Consider the following 19,981-nt stretch of genomic DNA (forward strand, 5'->3'; position numbering starts at 1 on the left):
TCAGAAAAGCAAACAACGCCTCTGCTGAACATGAATCTTTCTCCTAAGCTATCGGAGAGGAAAAGAAATAGAAAAATGTTGGAGTGAGTGCTAGTGAAGGCACTGTTATCCCATAGTCCATTGTGCACTGCGCCTGCTGGTCACCTGCTCTGTAGATGGCGCACGTTCGGTGATATGATGAACGTATCTAGAACACAGGTCGTCTAAATGTAGAGGAGGAACAGTACACATGGGATCAGTTTGACATAACACCACACGTCTCTATTCTATGCAATTTAGACCTTTTTCGCTAAACTGAGAACACTGACTGTTATAGGCATTTATTATATAGAGTAGCATGAGATGGGCAGCAAAATGCCAAGCTCTGTCAGAGCATTGTGGAGGGAGCATAAAGCTCAGGAGCCCCTGGATCTCGGGCAGAATTAATATTATTTCAGCACTCCGAGAAAAGTGAATTTCAGGCACAGCTGATCAATTATCAATGCATCTTTCATACATTTAAGAAAGCCTGGTAAAACATTTTAAGCCTGCAATGGATGTTCATTTTGGCCAAAAAACAGGATAAGTGCGCTTATAGGTTAATGGCAATTAACAATTGCAATTTTTTTTGAGACGATTGTTGGCTAATTCTGCAGAGTGTGTGAGAAGATAAACGCGTTTTATCCAGTGTTAAAGAAACTGTAAAGCAAGTAGCCTCACCTCCTTTGGTATGGACTCTAAAGTGGGTTTTAAGGCATAAGTATCTCCAAAGATACCAAGAAGATGTCATGTAGACATCACAACTCCTAAAATGAAACCTAAAGCATGGCGGCACTTATGATGCTGGAAGAAATACCGAAAGATATCATGCACGCAGATAATCACGTCTCCGTCTGGCGGTCCTTTGAAAGAAGTGGCATGGTCCCTTTGAAAGTCCGGCGCAGTCCAGCGCTTTCCAGGCTGCCCCAGTCCTGCCACTGAAGCCCAGGACTTGCGCCAGTCCAGTGGAGGGTTAACATAGAACAGGCTGACTGAAGCAACGGAAGGGTAGGGAGGATACTCCAGAGGCTGTGATTAGACATCACCAGATGCAGCGGAGCAGTGCACCGACGAGGACTGCAGAGTGGCACAACGGGTTGAGACGTCCTGCTCCGGAGCCCCGCGCTCCCATGCCTGCAATCAAAACCAGCAGAGCAGCTTGTGAAGAACCAGAAATACCCCTCCAATCAAGCAAAGGAAAACCTGCAGAACGCCGTGCTACCCTCTAAATATCCCACCAGTCATCATAAATCAAAAGCCTAGTGTGAATTCTTTCCATATCTACATTATTACTGGCTTTCAACAGGAGAGGCTATTTAATTATATCGAGAAGATAAAGTTGGTATCACATCAAAGAGGAAAATGGCAAACTGAGCAGCCCCACAATTTTGCACAGCAGCGAGATGGGAGCACAGAACTGCTTTATATGCTGCAGCACTGTGCAGCCAGTCAACAAGGAATAATAACCCAATGGCAGAGATGGATGACACCGCGCACGCATTTCTAAAAAGGTCGCTTTTATCGCACTCGAAATAAGTCTATTACACATGGCTGGAAAGGGATGCAATGAAGCAAAATTAAATGTTCTTCCTAAATTATCAAATCCTTGCTTTACCACAATCGGTGGTCGGAAAATAAACTAATACGAACGGGGAGCGAGATCGGCAACACTCACTTAATTTGTGGATGTGAATGGGTTCACTGCCCACACCTTCACCGCCCTCACTCACAGCCTTGATCTGGATGAGATAGTTGTCGCTGGCTGAGAGGCTGAGCTCAGCGGTGGTTTTGTTGGTCAAGATAGTGGTGATGTCATTGTGGCGATGTCTCTTCAGCAGCACCTGACGCAGGAGAGGGTGATGCAGACAAATGAGCTAAAGCGAGAAGGACCACCATTCTTATTTGGGAAGATAAATCAGAGCTCTGCAAAAGAACTGGGACCCACCAAATACCCGGTGACCTTTGACTCCGTCTCCATGGCTACTACCGGGTCCCAGTGCAGCGTGAGCGTGGAGCCAATCATCGTCCACTGTATGTTGAGGGGAGCCCGATCTGGAGCTAGCAAAGGAAAATGAGAGGTAAATATATACAGGAGATGCTGTTAACAATTTAACCTAAAAGATTGCTTGGATTGTGGAGCAGGCGACAAATTTCTGGCTTGTTGAGCGGCTCCACTTGGAAAACTATTAAACTAAGGCGTCAGGAGAACTCCCTCACTAATTAAGATGTGGTGAATTCTATGGAACTAAGGCACAACACACTCCCACGCAGGGCATTTTCACACCTAGAGTTTGCTTGCTCCGGTCTGATTGAGTTGATAACTTTGCAGACTGGGAGCATTTTCAAGAGAACCAAATTGCATCACTACAAACCATGTGGAAATTTACTCTGCTTAAGGGTAAGATGTGTCTAGGGTAGGAGCAACAAAGTAAATACAGGGAGACGGCTGTGTGTATAGCTTAGTGCATAACTCTATATCTGTGAGGGAAATGCGATTTAATAAGGAACTACAGCAGAGCTGGCATTTGCTCACAACTGAGGTATGTATCTGGGTAATGTAACAGGTGTAACGCTTAATCATACCTCCGCACGGGTCTTTTTTTTCTTCGTGTTGAATGTGGTAATGACAGTCTGATGCTTAGCAGGAAAACAGACTGTATGTCAGAAGATTGCATTACAAGGAAACGTCTTTACGGCTTCTCACTTTGCAAAAACGACGCCCTTGACTGAGATGACTGAGCAGAATTGGGAGCTAATGTATCCAGCAACCGTTTGGATCAAACTTGTTCTTATCTGATTAAACAAATGCAACCTGACAAATCAATTGGCACTGGACCAAGACCACCCCACCTCAGGGGTCCTGGTGTGGTTGTTTTGGTTCGCAACTGAGTGCGATTGTTCACACCTGCCTGCATGAACCAAACCATGGGGGAAAAACACACTACGGTGTAATTCAGACAGACGAAATGACGCAGGAGTGTAAGCACTTTTGAAAAACAGATGTGTGTGAACTAGCTTGAATTTAATTGTAGGGCTGCACAAAAGTAAGAGCACTGAGAGGCTGGAGGAGCCTAGTTTGTTTATGTCAGAGCCACAATTTTCAATGTGCTCTGCTAATGCTTCAACACAAAAAGCTGAAGGCAGACACCACAAGCTAACTCAGCCATGGAGTCAGTACGACCTTAGAGAGCCTGCCTCAACAGTTTATTGGATATTCAACTGACTTCACAGGTCACATTGCTTTTCTAGGCTAGCAATTGGCATTCCTGGGCTAGCAACTATTCTTCCTATCCTAAAAACTAGCATCCCTGGGCTAGCAGTTAACTTTTCCATGCCAGTGATGAGCATCCCTAAGCTAGTGACTAACCTAGACACAAGCATTTCTAGACTAGCAGCTAACATGTGGATCTAGCGATGACCATCCCTTGGCTAGCACCATGTACCCCTATGCTAGTGACTAAAAATCCTCTAGAGATCCTCAAAGGAATGATGAGCAGGCCGCTTAAAATGCTTCTTAAAATGGGAACCTGTTTTACAGAAGAACACTATCTTATCTTTTTCCTAACATATTACTGTTCCCAGTGTAAGGCCAGCAGGGTACTCCGTTTCATCATCCGAGGACACCCTAAGGCCTCCATGGTGTAACACTGCGAGCAGAAGATCACCTCCTGCTTCAGTCATAACCAACAAACCTTATTGTGTTCGGGACGACTTCGTCCCAGAGTGTTCACATGAAGCGGACTCACGTGGTTTCTTTGTGGTGTTGTTGATGGGCACCGACTGCGGCCCGGGGCCAGCCGTATTGAAGGCGGCCACGGAAAGGTAGTACGCCGTGTTTGCTTTCAGCCCGGTGATATTAACCAGCGTGTAGTTTCCAGATATGCGCACTTTGCCAACGGTGTCAGGCTTGGTGTCGTCTTCCCAGTATACGACCTGGTGGAAGAGAGGGGCATTAACAAGGCTTGATTCTAGCGGTGCATTTCATTGCTTTATTGATATTCATTTTCCATCATCAAATCTGAAATGCTGTTTGTATTACAAAAAGGGAGGGAGGGAGAGATTGTGAATAATACATTTTTAACTAATGGAGTCTCGATTACTGATGCACATGTTCTCAGCCACCCCTGTTCATGTAAAGGGGATTAGTGGGTCATGTGACAACTGACCCAGGAAGGAAAACTCATCTTCATACTTCTCTCTGGCTCTTTTATCTAAGGAAACTGAATATTAAAAATTAAAATGGTAGCAATATAACTTCGGAATATTTTATTTGTACTGACAGTTCAGGACTCTGCTTTGTACAACATGATGCCGAATTTCCTCAGGCTATCAGCTGACAATTATGGGCGCAGGTGATAAAGCAAACTGAATAATTTGCCGCTTGCTTTGGGTCATCTTCAATATTCATGTGTCTGGTATTAAGTGACATAAGAGTTAAAGCAATAATTAACTTAAATGAAATGTGAAGTCCGCCCTCGGGGGTACTCCGACTTTTTCCATGGCTCAGAAATGGTTGTATTCCCCATTTGTTATCAATTAAAGCGTCACACGATAATCACCAGATTTCTGTTTACGCTAATATAATCTCTTGAGCGGTGTTACCTTAATCTGAAACTGGGCTGCACTTTGCAGTCCTAACAATGTCTAATTAAAGGTCGAGTGCCACACAGGTGCAGTCCACGGCTCTGCTTTCTTTCGGGTTGGTGGCCTATTGAGATGCAGCAGCCGCTAAATCCACTTCAGGACCGCGTTTGGAGAAATGAGCTCCATTCTGAAAGGACAATGTGGCCAGCACTATGGCAACTGGAGTGCTTTGTGCCGGGGGCCAGAGGTGACAGATATTGAAAGAGCACCGAGGGGCGGTGGTGGTGGTGGTGGTGGTGGGAAGGGGAACTAAAAACAGCAAAGCTCTGTTTGCATTCTTGAAAAGAAAGGGGATTTTTATTCTACTCTTGCATGTTTCCTATTCCTTTTGGGTAGTACAAAGTATTGGGGTCATTATGTGAAATTAATAACAAAATCCCTGCAGAGATGCATGAAAACATATAGTATAATGTTATATATTAAAGAAACAGAAGCAATACTATTAGATTAAAAACTGAAGGGAACAGCCCAATTATGAAAATGTTTGTAAAAATAAAAAAAAGAGAGAGAGAGACTGATTTTGCATTTAGTCATACCTCATATCCAAGCACTCTTTCAGGGATGGCAGGGAGAGCTTCCCAGATCACTTCAATTTGTGCTGCAGACACACTTCTAGCCCTAACCCTCTTAGGAGCCACACTGGGGACTGTAGAAATAGAGCAGGAATGTAGTGAGAATCCCACAGACTCATCCAGCACTAACACACACACTAATAGCAATAAGCGGTAAGGCACCGAATAGACCTGTAGTTTCACTGAAAAGCTATTTCCCCCGCTCTGTTTTAATGGGATCTGTGACTGACATAAGGGAAGACTATCTGCCCAGCAAATTCAATTAACAGGATACCTCCCTGACAGCATGGTGTGGTAAGTGTCTGCTAGGATTTCCTGTAATCTACCAGCACGATAACTAATATCAAGTTGACGTTCCCAGCTCGAGAGCGGAGGAAAATAACAGCACTGACCAAAAAAAATCTTTTCATCATTACTATTCAAGGTCATGGTTGTAAGGAGAGAGATTATAGCTTATTTAAGCATCGCTTTCTGCTGCCGGGCTGTGAAATTTATACCGTACCTTCCTCTGCAGAGTACACGACGGCGATAGAGCTGAAGGGACCCTCCCCTCGGTTGTTGTAGGCTCCCACTTTGACGTCAAATGGCGAGAAGGGCGGGATGGTGTCGTTGTGGAAGACGTAGCGTGCCACGCCGGGGGTGGAGATAACCGCTCGGGTCCACGTGACCGTGCCAACGGGCCGGAAGGCGATGATGTAGCCGAAGCCCTCTCCATTCTGCAGTTCCTCGGGCACAGGCTGGGAGCAAAACACAAAACTATAGTGATATTAAAATGCATACAGACAAAGAAACAGACAGGCCCGTCTCTGCGCCGCACCTTGACAAAGGTCTCTGTGAATAGACGCAGACTCTTCTCTCTGTGCCAGAAACTCTCCACAATCACCTTTTACCTCATCTTTCCCTCTTGCATTGATATATAATCGTGGATAAAGTGCAAAACTCTTCAGAGGAAGTACGCTCTGTCCCTGCTTTTGGAAGGAGGAATGGTACTTGGAGCCTGAGCTAGATGAGAGGTGTCTCCCTCTAATATGGGCCATAAAATTGCTCCATTCAATTCTGCACAATTAAGCAAAACCATTACTCTGCAATGGAAAGAACACTAAAATGTGACAGATGACTTACCTCCCATGTTATCACTAATTCAGACTTTGTGCCGCCTCCACCTCCAACATCAGTGGGAGCTGTATCAGGAACTGAGAGGTAAAGCCCAGAGGGGAGCAATTAGAACACAGTTTACAAAGCTCAACGACAAGCCTCAACTGTACTTGGAGCCTTATGACAAGGCTGCCTGCTGCAGATACTGTCTTCTATTTTGCACCCCACAAATCCCTCACTCCGTGCAAACAACATTTCAAAGAATAGTGAATTACCGCCATTGCCAAAATGTCATCGTGCATACACCACAAGCCCAGATTTGTAATATTTCGCAAACGACATTTGACTCAACCCACTCCGTTGCTATTCCCACTCTGTTTGTGCACCGTGGCGTGTTGGCAAAAAAGTGTAGGTGGAGGAGCACTCAAGCACGTCCTCGTAGTATCCTTTAGTAAGTGGAGCCATGCTTTAGTAAGCAGCATTTATGCCCGATGCCCATGAGTGATTTGTCTTAGCACGGTTGAATGCTGGAATTGAGATTCCAGTTTTAATCCTACATCGGTGTCTCAGATTCATTTATATTCATTGTTTTTCTAGACTCCAGCCATTACACAAAGAGTCCTAGTGATACAGTGAAATCATCTGTAACACAGCAGATGTCTTGAGAAGGAGCTTCATCTGAGCGTTGGGGCATTTGTTTTAGCAGTTGTGAATATGCATTTGTCCAACTCCAGGCCAGTATAAAGGCACTGTCTTTGAATGTTCTCAGTAGTCCAGGTCATGGTATATCCAAAAACGTCAAAGAAATGCACCTGGACTTTCTTGAAGACGTTTCATCCGAGTAGCTTCTTCAGGTCTAAGGGACTGGTGAGAAGTTGCTTGACTTGTTTCTGTTAACGACTAAACACTTACCTGTCGGTAAGGGGGAACTGTCCTGTCCTCTTTCTCTAAAGAAAATCCTCTCTGGCTAAAATTTGGACATTATTGTCCTCAAAGAAGTGTCCTTTGTCCTTCAGGTGTAGAAACTAGGTGTACCCCCATGTGTCACCCCCCATTAACACCTTAAAGCTGGAGCCTCTGACTGATAATAGGTGGTTAGAACAACATTCTTTAGAGAAAAAGGACAGGGACAAACAGTCCCCCCCTTTAACGACAGGCAAGTATCTGGTCGTTAATGGACACTAGTCAAGCAAACCTCAACTGTCCACCAGTCCTTTAGAACTCAAGAAGCTGCTCGGATGTCTTCAAGAAACAAATCCAGTTCTCTAGCTTTCTCTAATTTTTGTGGAATTGTTGCACTTTTTACATGAACAAGATTTGAAAATTATGACCAAATAACACAAATAAACCTAATTTTAAAACCCAGGAAGACATAGTAAGTCACCATTTTAAAACTACAGCAAATTATTTTTCACGTGTAAGCACCTACGCGTGCAGGTTAGTGTTTATTGTGTACATACTTGCATCCTCCGTCCTGGTTTTAGCCGAAGCCGGGCTAGGCTCTCCGAGGCCCACGGCATTGCGGGCGACCACCCTGAACTCGTACTCCACCCAGGCGTTCAGACCCACCACCGTGGCTGTCAGCATGTTGCCGTTGACCACCTCTGGCACTGCGAAGCGGGAAGGAGAAATTCACGATGCCGCACAACTGGGCTCAAATTGAATGATGAATAAATAAACGGCTACACAAGTTCATGGAAAAATAGGGCAAACACGGGGAGGATACCCGTGTCTACGGCCTGCCATCCCACTGTGAAAGGCGTTCGAGCCTGGATGATGTAGCCAGTAATGGGGCTGCCGTTGTCCCTTCCCGGAGTCCAGGACAGCTGGGCTGTGCTGTCTGTGATTTCCTCCACTGCCACCTTGTCTGGAGGACCTGGAGGACCTACATCAAACAGACAACGAGGAGGGTGAGCCCAAGGTGATCGCTCATTCCAAGAAGCCTCCCCTCATCAAACTCATAAAGACTTCTACCCCGTGTTACTTATCAAGGCCATCACACTAGCTTTAATTAAAGGCCGTGTTCTTGGTTTGTGCATGCACCGTGTGATGTGCAGGGCCCACTAAGTGATGGCTGGCCATGGGTTCACTGGCAGCGGAAAGATAAACTTGATGGGATCATTTATTAAAAAAAAAAAAAAAAAGGAAATAGAGGCTCCATGTGAAGGAGACATCGGTAAAAAAATAAAAAAGAATAGAAAAATGGGGGAGTGGGTGTTTGTGACTTTTACATGGTCTGGCTTAATCATGTTGCCGTTGTTTGTTCTGCAGCTCTATTATTCAAATGCCTTTTATGATATTTTGCCGATGTGTAAATGAGCCAATTACAGTCATTTTCTGTGATAAACATTGCCTTCTCAAAGCACCTGGGACAGCCATTACAATTTGGTAAGGCCATGAATACCAATGCAAATCACCGGAGATAAGCCAGAACACCGAGCCAGATGCACGCAGCGGTGCCCAAAGTCGTGCACGCCCGTCCTAGTGCAGTTAGATACCATTTTAACATTTGAGCAGCACGTATGTAACATAAACAGAAGCCGACACCGCTGTGACCGAGGCAGCCTCCGCTTTTGCTTTCCTGCACTGCATCTTTACAGGAGGGCCTCGGGGACTTTTCACACCTTTCTGTCAAACTTCTGTCACTTTGAATGCGTCAACCGATGCTTCAACGCCACATTATTTTACAGTGAATATACAAGAGTTTTCCGAGCTGTTGAAATAAAGTGGTTCTCTTACCTTTGACAACTAAAATGGCAGAGGTGGACAGGCTCTCCACATCAGTGTCAATAACGCAGACATACTTCCCACCATGGTTCAGCTGGATGTTACGAATCATCAGATCCCCTGATATACTCTATAAGACATGGTTAAAAAAAAAAAAAAACAGGCTCAGCAAGCGATGCAGTGTTATTTCATCACTCAGCTTTTGGCGCAAGGATTTGTTAACATTTATAATGCTTTCCACAATCACAGTGTCTCCGGGCCACGGATTTTTCGCATCTCTTCAAACACCAACAACCGACATGGCAGATGTACTCTGCACAAATAACGCTTTTGGCTGTCCTTCAGGCGCTGCCCGACCAGCCAGCCTCCCAACCCCCCTGCAAACAGACACCAGCCACACACAGGACACACAAAATAAACACAGTCCTGCTAATCGGAAAGGCATTCCTAATTATTCTCTAATTACACAGGCTCAAGCAAGATATGGGTGTACCCTCCCAGTGTAAAGAGCAAATATCAGTTTACACGAGCGCCATGCATGAGGAAAAAAACAGCAAAAACATCACAGCAAATATTGTTTACTTCTCTATCTGAATGAGGCCAGATATTATTTTGGCTGCACACGAAAAAAAAAAGTTATTTCCCATGAATATATATATTTTTTTTATCATTAAAAACCACAAAGAGACAAAAAAAAAAAAACACCATCCAATGCCATCCAACCAACATTTCACTTTCCCTGTTGCACTCTACCGCACTGGCTCCAAGATTTTTAAAAGTAAATAACAAAAACAGCACATAATTCCATTTTTTAAAAAGGCCACGCCATTTCCTGGCATAGCTGGGCACTGCAGACGAGAGAAAACAAATGTACTTTTCAGTTTGGATTTAGTAGTTCATTTGTTAGGGGCCATATTTGTTCGTGGCCTGATTTGCGTTTGTTGTATTAGCAGGACAGTACATGTGGACTTATTCTATTGTGCTATTTCTAATAGTCCCACAGCCCTGCGTCAAATAAACGCTCTGGTTGTAAATCTTTGGTTGTCAATCCAAAATGGTGGCACTAACCTGCGAAGCTAATTTAAATTTTCTGGGTAACGAACGATAGCTTGCGTAAAAAAATTAAAATTCTCACAGCGCATTACGATCATCTAAGCATTAATCACATGCCAAAAACCTGGCGCCACACCCTAGTTGTTAATCCGACACAGATTGCGAGAGATATTATCACGCCCTTCTCGCACGGCGTGACATGCTCTGAACCCGTGAGATCGCTGTTATCGCACCAGAAGCGGTTCACTGATGGCTCTGGCCTTTTGGCGAGATTCGCCGACAATGAGAAAAAGTATAGAACATCCCCGGCCTTGTCCGTTGTGACCCCGCGTACGCCGAGGATAAAATGTAATTTAAATCGTTACGTATTAACAGTTCTATCCACGCTGCATTATTCTGTTCTTATTTGACTGATGATGGGAGTTCACCCTCTGAAAGTCACCCCTTGAAGTGGCCTGTCACAAAGCGTGTCAGCCGGCGCCGAAAAGGAGTGCGCTGCTTTAGAAACTAGTCACCTGGGGGCGAGCCGGTTAAGACTCGCTGCAGTCATAGTAGATTTCATCACCCCCAGCGGCTAGTGATCATAGCTCCACCGCCGCAACTGGGCATGAACGCCCATGGACCCCCCCCTCCCCCCCTCTCTAGGGTACCTGACAAGGCAGAGCCGAATGACACTTCTATGCAGCCACGGGATAAAAAGGCTCCCCCTCCCGTTCTTTTCGCCTCCTTTCCCCCTCCCTTTCATCTCCCCTCCTTTCGCCCCGACAGTTTTAAAGCGCCGTGTCTGATTCTCTCGTCGATGTCAGCCGCCACCTGGCCGACCTGAGAGCTTGGGATGCGTCGTGCGGGCCTCCTGCCACGGCAGGAAGGAAGTGATGAGGCAGATTTGCTTTAATTATGTTAATTAATTCATCAGAAGCTGTTGAGCAGGGGGGGGGGCTGGTAATCTCTCTGGACAGGGGGAAACAGATTCTCTGAGAACTCTATCTCATTAAATGCCTACGCGCAGTTCAATGTCATTAGTAACTGCCGTTTACATTCATGAAGATATGAGTTTGGCGTGTCCGCAGCACTGTGAGGGTTTTAAGACATGATGTCAACCTTTAAACACATAAATAACCCTGATCAGACTTCTAACTCTGGCTGATAAATGGCGCTCTGTAAAACCAAACGAGTGTGCGTAGTCATTTTAAACTGACAAGCTCTGAACAATTAACTTTGCCCTTCATCAAAAGGAACTAATATTCAACGGAACGTCGTCACTTATCGTTATTTCAAGGCACGTGGATTTCAAATGAACATTCACTGGTGCCAGCCCTGCCCTTGGTGAATGCCAGCCAGCCAGCCAGCTCATTACTTAATTATTTCGGGGCTCAAGATTCATAAATAGGTATGCAAATTCAATTATGGCAGAGAGAGAGGGAGATGATAAGGAAATGTTCTCCCTTGAGGTGCGGGAATTAGAAGTTGAAAGGATGAAAAGTATAAAGACTTTATTAATGAGAACCCCTCTGTGCGACTGAAATGGCATTTCAACAATATATTTTTTGAGGTGTAACACGGGGCGGCCAATTCAAAAGGTAAGGGTCTCCATTGTCGACCCAGTAGTACCGTTCAGCGAGGCTTTTTACGGCGTATGAATGACGGCAATGATGTAATTGATTTCTAATAGATCCCTCTTTCCTTTTTGAGGTGCTGCTCGCCAGCGACCACAGTGAAAGACTCAAATGGACAAGGTTTGGCATAAGTCTCTGCTTGTGTATTATTAGAGTCCAAGAAGCCCTGCGGCGGTCAGTGGAGCATGCCCTTCCACATCACGCAGTATGTCCCACTTAATCCCGGAATAGCGAGAAAAGCATCCCGACGTAGTAATGCCTCAAGATGACTTACCCCGCCCACTCTTTCGAAATGATCGCTGTCCTGCTGGAAGTTGATGAGCTGGCCGTTGAATGCCCACGAGAAGGAGACATCCAGAGCTGGATCGCAGGCAATCTGGCAGGGTAGCACGATGCTCTCGCCAACAATAATCTCCATGTTAGTAGGCCTCATGGTGATTCTGGTTGGCTCTGGCCAGACAACAGATGACAGCACACGCATGTTAATATCCCTGCCACCAGAACCTCTTAACACCAACCGTGACCCTTGCAACGGCCGTCTCGCTCCAATTCACAGCTAAATCGAGTCACCGTCATTAAATTACCCACGGATGTGTGCTTCTTCTTCTTTTTTTTTTTTTTTAATGATTTTAATAACCACCGGATTTCCAAGCCCGTCTATATGTAACATTTTAATGACATCTCCGGTTCGGACTTCATGTTCCCGGGATCAATTTGGAAGAAGATGTTCGAAAAACAGGATCACAGGAGATGGTGGGAGCGCATTCCCACTGGTGACGGTGGATTGGAGGCCTTGGAGTACGGCGAGGAAAGGTCACAGTAATTAAATTCTGTGACATTAAATGGTTCAGCTGTCAGTGTATGAGAAGAATAGAAGTTAATGAGAAAAATAAGTTAGGTGGCTACACACACACCCACACGCGCGCACACACAAAAGTGTAAAAATCAGGGACCATGTGAACGTGTTATGTCACTGCGCTCATAAATAATGACCTTTAACTAAATCAAAGACAATGTTTGTTGCCTGCTTTACTGCCATTGTGCATAATGTATACCAGCAAAATTAATTGTGACAATAACCGTGTTTGTCGCGGTCACACAGGACAGAAATATGAGTTAAATGTAAAAGGATCCAAATGAAGGTGCTTTCACGCCTTAGATTGCTGGAAAACGGTTGACCTTTTTTTTTTTTTTTATTGAAGAACAACAAGAAAACTGACCGTGTGCCAATAAGCAATCATGTGATCATAGTTTTACTACCTTAACATAGAGCAATACCTGACATTTATAGTTTGGAGGATGTAAGAAGTAAACATCTAATCACACAGTGTTATGCACGTCATATATTAAATAATCCTGAGGATACAATGCTGCAACACATCATCAAATATAAACCACTGAGGATGCAGACCATAGAGAGTATAAAGACTGACGGTGGAACAGCTCCTCTGAAGTGAAGCCAAAGCAAGTAGAGCTCCCCCTGGTGGCTGGCTGCAGTATAGGTCATAAGCTCCACCCCCACCATGTTAGTGGGTGGGACTTGCGCCAAACTAAAACACTAAAATGCACGTCAAATAATGTTTTTCAACTATGGTTTCTGTCATTTTAGGTAGTTAATATAATGCTGATGCATACTCAAGTGTCAATTTTTTGGATAAGTTTTGTTTTAGTTTATTTGACGCTATAGAAACAGGATGTGACATCATGATGACTACAAGTTGCCATGCCGACCGCTACGTGAAGCGTAGAGCAGAGCGCAGTGTTAATTAAACGAAAATGTGAGTGGGTCCGGAGGACGTGCCGGCGGGGCTATCGAAGTTGTGGCTGCACTCTCGGACCGTACTGCACGGACTCTGGCTCCAAAATTGCAAATTCCCGCCCATATCCCCGGGAAAATAGCATCAGTTTGGCCAATGCAAAGAAGTGGGGATGCATTGTCCATATTTATATACAGTCTACAATGCAGACGTTTACCCTTGCCTGTTAGCGCTAAGCCTCTTTCTGTGCATTGTCGAGAGAATAAAATTAGCACGGTATAATGTGTATGTAGCCACCAGATCCAAATTTAAAGGACATTTACATCTTTCCTTTCCAAGAGTTAAAAGACAGATACCCCCTCGCTTTGATTTTTCTAATCAAAATCCGAAGCTGCAACCTGCAGACCTGGCATTGTTTCAGATTAACAGGATTAAAATCAGATTAACTGGCATACTTGCTGGCATGCGCTGGCGAGGCTTTTGGTGACCAACCAGGACATGTCAGATTAAGTTACACCTTATCGTGTATCTTTTTTTACTGATGGAACAATTCGCTGAAACGGTCGTTTTGTCTCGACTGAAAATGTTGCCTGGCCAAATGGAGCAGAAAATAAACCTACAAGGGCAGGATTTAAGTTCCTAGAGCTCTGGTTGTCAAAGTGCATCACAGCTGATGACTTTAAACTGGGTTGCCAGATGTACTCTAATTAATGCACGTACAATGTACAGTCACTCACGCAAGAAGTCCAATAATGTACGATTATGTAATCGTTTTGGGACATTTAATAGTTGCAGCGATGGCGTACGATACGTGAGCATTTCCCAAACGTCACTGCCAACTTTCTAAATATATCCATGAGATGCAGAATAAAGGAAAGAGGAGAGTCAGGGGGCCAACTCTGCCAGTGTTAACACAAGTAAAAGCTGTCCAATGAAAAAAAGAAGAGAATTTATATTGAATGCTATATTGATATCCAACAGAAAGCAATCAATAAGCATAAAGCTTTCATTGAAACGCTCTAAACGCAAAGACACAAAAGACAAAACATCAGCTGTGGTTTAAAATAAATAGAAGTAACTTTCTCTAGCTGTGTGTAGAAATTACACACACTGAAAATAAAGAAGATTTTAAGGAAATGCCAGACTTGGATGAATGAGTTTGCCTAAGTTACGCTAATTTAGAATACAGTAGATACATCTGGCCGTTGCACACAGCTTATAGCTAATACATCCATTTTCTGGACCAGCATTAGTTTCATGGAAAGAAACCAAGAGATTTATTTCCCAAAATGTTCAAATTTCTTTTTTTGTTTTTTCCTTTTTGACCTCATAGTAGATAATAGTCCAAACAACAGCTGTCAAAATCAAACAGGTAGAAATGAGAAGCTGCTTTTGTCTTCTTCTGTTGAATGATTGCAACTATTTGAAAGCGAATCTTTTATCTTTTATCTTTTATCTTTTATCGGTGAAGGCTGCGCGCAAAGCAGGACCTAAATGGAAAAGGTTGTCAAGCATTTCATATTCATCAACAAAGCAGAGGAGCCAGGGCACGGTGGGAAGTAAATTAAGTGAGGGCGATTTGTGTTTCAGGATGGACGGAGGAGACTCACCGGTGACGAGCAGCCTCCCGGTCGTGCTTGCCGTCCCAAACTGATTCTTAGCGATGCACGTGTAGACAGCCGCGTCCCGTTTGGTTACGTTGGCGATCCGTAATGTTCCATTTGAAAGCAAAGTAATCCTGGGTGAAGGAGAACAGCTTTTTACCGTATTGACCCGAGTGGAGAGTGTTCAGTTGAAGTGCTTGGCTTGTATTGCATCCGTTTGTAGTCATTATTCCGTGCTGATATTCAACATATTCACCCGTGACCTTCCTTTTTTTTTGTTATCAGTATCCGTTTAGTAAGTTTACTCTTTCTATCTGAATTGTATTCTTTTCAAAAGAGAAAATCCGCTGAATAGGCACTTTGAACCTGAAGATACTTTGAAGCTTTCCACCAAATCCCAGAAAAATGAAATTCTTAAAGGTGGGTTAGCAGCAGGCAGGGTGACCCATCACCCTGACTCAGCAGTGGGCTAAAGTCTGGTACACAATACTAAATGGAAGAAAAAAACACAATCACAAAGAGCCTTAGTGAATACCTTGGCGATGAATAAATGTGCTGTAAAAGCTTTATGTTGCTAAGGTCGGTTAGGAACCTTGATCTTGCTGGGAGGTCACTGACTGGTTAGATATTCAATAAAAGCCAAATATTCAGAAGCGCTGCAAGTCAGATAATACATGGTCTAACATTGTGCAACACACTGCTGCACAAAAGAAAGTGTTCAAGGCAATTCAGCACAAAATTTAAAAAGCAAGCACAGAAAAAGAAAATATTAAAGGTTAAAACATGTTCCGTTCCAAAGTTAAATGAAGTTAAACTGAAAAATATAATCACAGTTTGCTGTATTGTGAGCATCTCTGGGTACAGTGCATAACCTTGGCTACATAGAAATGTTAAGTGCTAGGCAGCCATGATGTATGCAGATCTGTTTCTCATCTCTCTTTTTCTCTCCACCTTCCCCGTTTGTTTTCTAGGAGCTAAAAGCCAAACTGGATTCATTCGTTTCTTTCAAACTGCAGCAAACCAGTCGTCGTCGTGACGCACTCACTCGTTGAGTTCTGATGTTTGATCCTTAGACAGTTAAGTCTTTTGTTTGTTCTTTTTAATGTAGAGACATTCATTGGCCAGGCCTCGTTTTGTTTTTATTGTTTCCGTTTACTTAACCCACCTACACGATCAGCCACAACATTAAAACCACTGACAGGAGAAGTGAATAATAACATTGACCATCATGTGGTAATTCAGTGTTCTGCTGGGAAACTTTTGGACCTGGCATGCATTGGTGTGGATGTGACACAGACACACACACAAAAACACTTTAGGAACAACTAAATAAAAAAAAACCCTCAGAAGGCCCATGTCCATTCTCTGATGAGTCACCACAAGGGAGACCTAGACAGCATTAGGTCATAATGTTATACCTGATCGGTATATATTGCCCCATCTTGGTCAACTATGTCTTTTGTGGAGGCTTTAAATTTATTTTGTCCTTCTAGTATGACTCCCTCAACCAGTTTGGTTTCGTTAGCGTCCCACCAAGAAAATGCAACAGAAACAACGAGCCAATGAGTTCCGCCTCCGTCCCAAACGTGAAGAAGTTCAACAGAATTGAGGTTGCCTTGCTCAAGTAACTCATGAACTACAATATAATCAAATTGTTGTGTTTTCTGTAGGTTATGCAAAGTAGGAAGGACCCTGTGGTGAAGGTAGACCACTGAGGTTGAGACTTCAACTCCAATTTACGGCATGGCTGCATGTCGTTCTCCTCCCGTGTCCCTATATAGTCTTGCGCACCTTGAAAACATATATGGGATGCACGTATAGTGTGCTGAATGTCAGTCGGCTTGGGAGTTGTACCAATTTTTTATGCAGCTAAACATGCATCTCCCCATCTGGCGCCAACTAAACAGCCTCAGCGCTGTTTTGACAAGACGCTTTGCTCCCATTGTTCTTTCCCGGGCCCTCGATTCAATGAGCAGCATGGTAGCGATTCAAACAGCATTTCTTCAGTGCGCTGGGATGCCTGTGTTTGACTTGTTCTTATTCAGTCAGTCCTGCCTTTTTGTGTGTGTGAGTGTGTGTGTGTGCGCGCAGCACGGTTTTGTAACTGTCAAAGCTTTTCTTCTCCCGCCAATTGGGCTGATGAAAAGTCTGCAGATGGATTTCTCTCATGTGCCATTTCGTGCCTTCTGATTTGCTTTTAGAATCATCCACCTTTAATTGGTTCCTTAGTTTTGTGTGAAATTTTTTTTTCCCGGGTGTGTTCAACACGAAATCAGACAGAAGGACAACACACTAAATTAAGCATCACTTCATGCTGCTGGAAGTGGTGCTTGATGTTTGCTCATTGTCTTCATCGTGTCAGTGCGCAGAGTTTCTAGTCTAGTGGCGAGATTTCTTTGCTCTCCAGCCGGCAGCAAGCAGTTTTTCGACTGTGCAGCGTTTGGCGATTGCATGAAACTCTCGCGTCCCTTTGTATGCCATGATCGAGTAGATAATTGGAGGCACAGCAGCTAATTCGAATTCCTTCCTCTGTCTCAAAATCAGAATCAGCTATATTGGCCAAGGACGTGTGCACATACTAGGAATTAGACTCCGGTAACTTTTGCTCTCTTGTACAAAAGCACAGAACTCAAATAAGCGTAAAAAACATATATCTTGATCCATCTGTACGACATAAAATAAAGTTATTATTTCATGTTGTACAGATGGATTGTTGTTGTTCATGCGAATGGTCTCACACTCTGTGACTGCTCAGAGTTCGCCAGAGCGACAGCCGGGGGGGAAGAAACTGTCTTTGTGGCGGGCTGGTTTTCTAAACAGATTGTGTCCGGGGTGTGACACAGCCCGCTTCCTGAAACCTGGACCGGTACAGGCCCTTGATGGAGGGAGGGTCAGTACCAGTGTCTAAACTCAGACATACTTTATCTTCATCTGCAATTCAATTTGCTAATCTCTCATCTGCTTAAATATTTCATGCACGCAGCATAGATACGGCCACCTTCATCTTTCTCCCTCGCACCAAGCTATTTGCTCACGAGGGTGTGCGCAATATTTTAGCTGCGTCCAATTTTCCCAGTGGGTGCCCTGCTCTCATTCTCCTCATTAGCCTTTCCTTCTATGCATCTTCACAAATGCCAAATGCACTATTCAAACAAGTCGGCGCTGAATGCAGTGAATGTGAATGAAAGCCGCTAAGAATATGAACTTGGACTTTTATCTTACCTTTCAGTTCTCTGCAGGATCTCATTCCCTTTCTTCCACAGGCTAATTGCTGGGGGCGAGGCCTGGGGCTTGCATTCAAGAGTGACTTCGCTGCCTGAGCGAGCTTTTAGCAAAGCCCTTAACGGACTTTTGGAGAAACTAGGAGGAGATGCTGTGTGAAGGAAAGTAGAGAAAATAGATACAAAATCAGACGCAAAGCTTTGCAGTTCACTTGTGCCCTCTTGAAACCCGGTTCCGCTTCAGCTTTTGGAGAAAGCCGCATGAAATCTCAGAACAAACCTCGGTTCCACCCTTCCACCACCCTCATCACGTCTCCACCCAGCAGCCACTGTCTAAACCCCTCATCACATTTTGTTAGCCATCATTAGGACCTTAAAGTGTCACACAGTGTGTGTCACATGCATCAAGAGAGAATTGAATTTCTCATCGAGCCAGTCAGTTGGAAGTCATCAAAGCTTTGCAAATAAATCAATATCCTGTCTGCATGAGAAAGCATGCACAATGTCACAAAGCAATGTGTTTGTGTCCAAATCAATAGATGAAACGACAGAAAGTAAAATGAGACACTCTATCAGATTCATATTTTGGCTGGCAGAGCCCGCACTGACATCAAATGCGTGTGTAGACTGATTGCTGAGGAACATTATAGCTGGCTGCTGGTTTTTATCTTAGGAGATGATCAAACGCACAGACAGATAAGCAGGATAAAAGGAAAAGGAGGGAGAGAATCTTACCTAGCACCATTAGTTGGGCACTGGAATAAATGCTGCCATGTTTGTTTTCAGCCACACACTGATACATCCCAGCATCTGACAGGTTCAACACAGCTATAGAAAGGGCTCCGTTTTCAATTTGTACCCGGCCCTGCGAAGGAAAGAGAAACAGTTGTGCATATCCATTGCAAGACTAGCCGATTATGTCCAAAGGCACAGTAGCAATTACTGGTGCACCAGGAAGGGAGGAGGACAGCAGGAGAGTAGACAGAGAAAAAAATAAAATAAAAAAGCCTCCAGCCTCGTGTCACTCCACGTATGTTCAGCTCGGAATAGATGAGGAGGCAGCGGTGAAAACGGCTAACTTGCATCTTGGTTACGCAGAAGAAGCAATGCACCGCCAGTACATTTAAAATGTCATTTATTTTCTGTGGTTGTTCAGTTGGAAAAACTGTCATGACAGCTCAGATGATGACTTTTGAGTTTGAACTCAATAAACAAGTCGGGGATTGTGGCACGCTGCGAGTGCTCTCCATGCATCCTGTGCGTGAGCTTCGGTTTTCTGTCTCCCTTGTGCTTCCCTACTGCTGGTGCACTTCCTCTTCCTGGAGCGGGAGGTTGCGTGCAGCTGTTCCCAGCTGTAGGTCCAGCGTGGTAGCACATATGCTGGTAGAGTCTGTGCCAAAGGGACCACATGGGCAGCGTTCGTGCAAAATTTCCCTCGTTTCACTTCGTAAATAAACATTTCTCTAGCTTTTTATTCCTGTTTTTATTCCTGTCTCCTTTCCGGGAACGTAACAGTCAAAAATAAAAGCACAGAGTAGAAGAAAGTTGATGCCCAAATAGGCCCTTTGGCAAGAACTGGGCTTTTTCTCCCTTTTGCTTACTTTCTTTCACTCACGGCAAAGAAAAGAGATCCAGAGTGCTACAAGGGGAACAATGTATTAGTGACTATACCCT

General features: G+C 44.3%; 1 protein-coding gene across 1 annotated transcript in view; it reads right to left on the minus strand.

Moving 5' to 3' along the window:
* Positions 1 to 1,000: 1,000 nt before the first annotated feature.
* cntn3b (contactin 3b) overlaps positions 1,001 to 19,981 on the minus strand; it is a 60,373-nt gene continuing 41,392 nt past the window's right edge. The window contains exons 10-23 of the mRNA XM_084542796.1: positions 19,043 to 19,172; positions 18,309 to 18,459; positions 15,093 to 15,220; positions 12,000 to 12,175; positions 9,069 to 9,186; positions 8,056 to 8,214; positions 7,790 to 7,939; positions 6,357 to 6,427; positions 5,737 to 5,971; positions 5,199 to 5,308; positions 3,765 to 3,951; positions 1,964 to 2,076; positions 1,694 to 1,859; positions 1,001 to 1,152 (exon numbers count right to left, since the gene is read on the minus strand). Of these exons, the coding sequence (XP_084398922.1) occupies positions 1,061 to 1,152; positions 1,694 to 1,859; positions 1,964 to 2,076; positions 3,765 to 3,951; positions 5,199 to 5,308; positions 5,737 to 5,971; positions 6,357 to 6,427; positions 7,790 to 7,939; positions 8,056 to 8,214; positions 9,069 to 9,186; positions 12,000 to 12,175; positions 15,093 to 15,220; positions 18,309 to 18,459; positions 19,043 to 19,172 (1,986 nt within the window). The 3' untranslated portion in view covers positions 1,001 to 1,060. The remainder of the gene's footprint in view (positions 1,153 to 1,693; positions 1,860 to 1,963; positions 2,077 to 3,764; positions 3,952 to 5,198; positions 5,309 to 5,736; positions 5,972 to 6,356; positions 6,428 to 7,789; positions 7,940 to 8,055; positions 8,215 to 9,068; positions 9,187 to 11,999; positions 12,176 to 15,092; positions 15,221 to 18,308; positions 18,460 to 19,042; positions 19,173 to 19,981) is intronic.

The sequence above is a fragment of the Chelon labrosus genome (assembly GCF_963514085.1).
Source record: "Chelon labrosus genome assembly, chromosome: 4".
In the NCBI taxonomy this organism is placed as follows: Eukaryota; Metazoa; Chordata; class Actinopteri; order Mugiliformes; family Mugilidae; genus Chelon; species Chelon labrosus.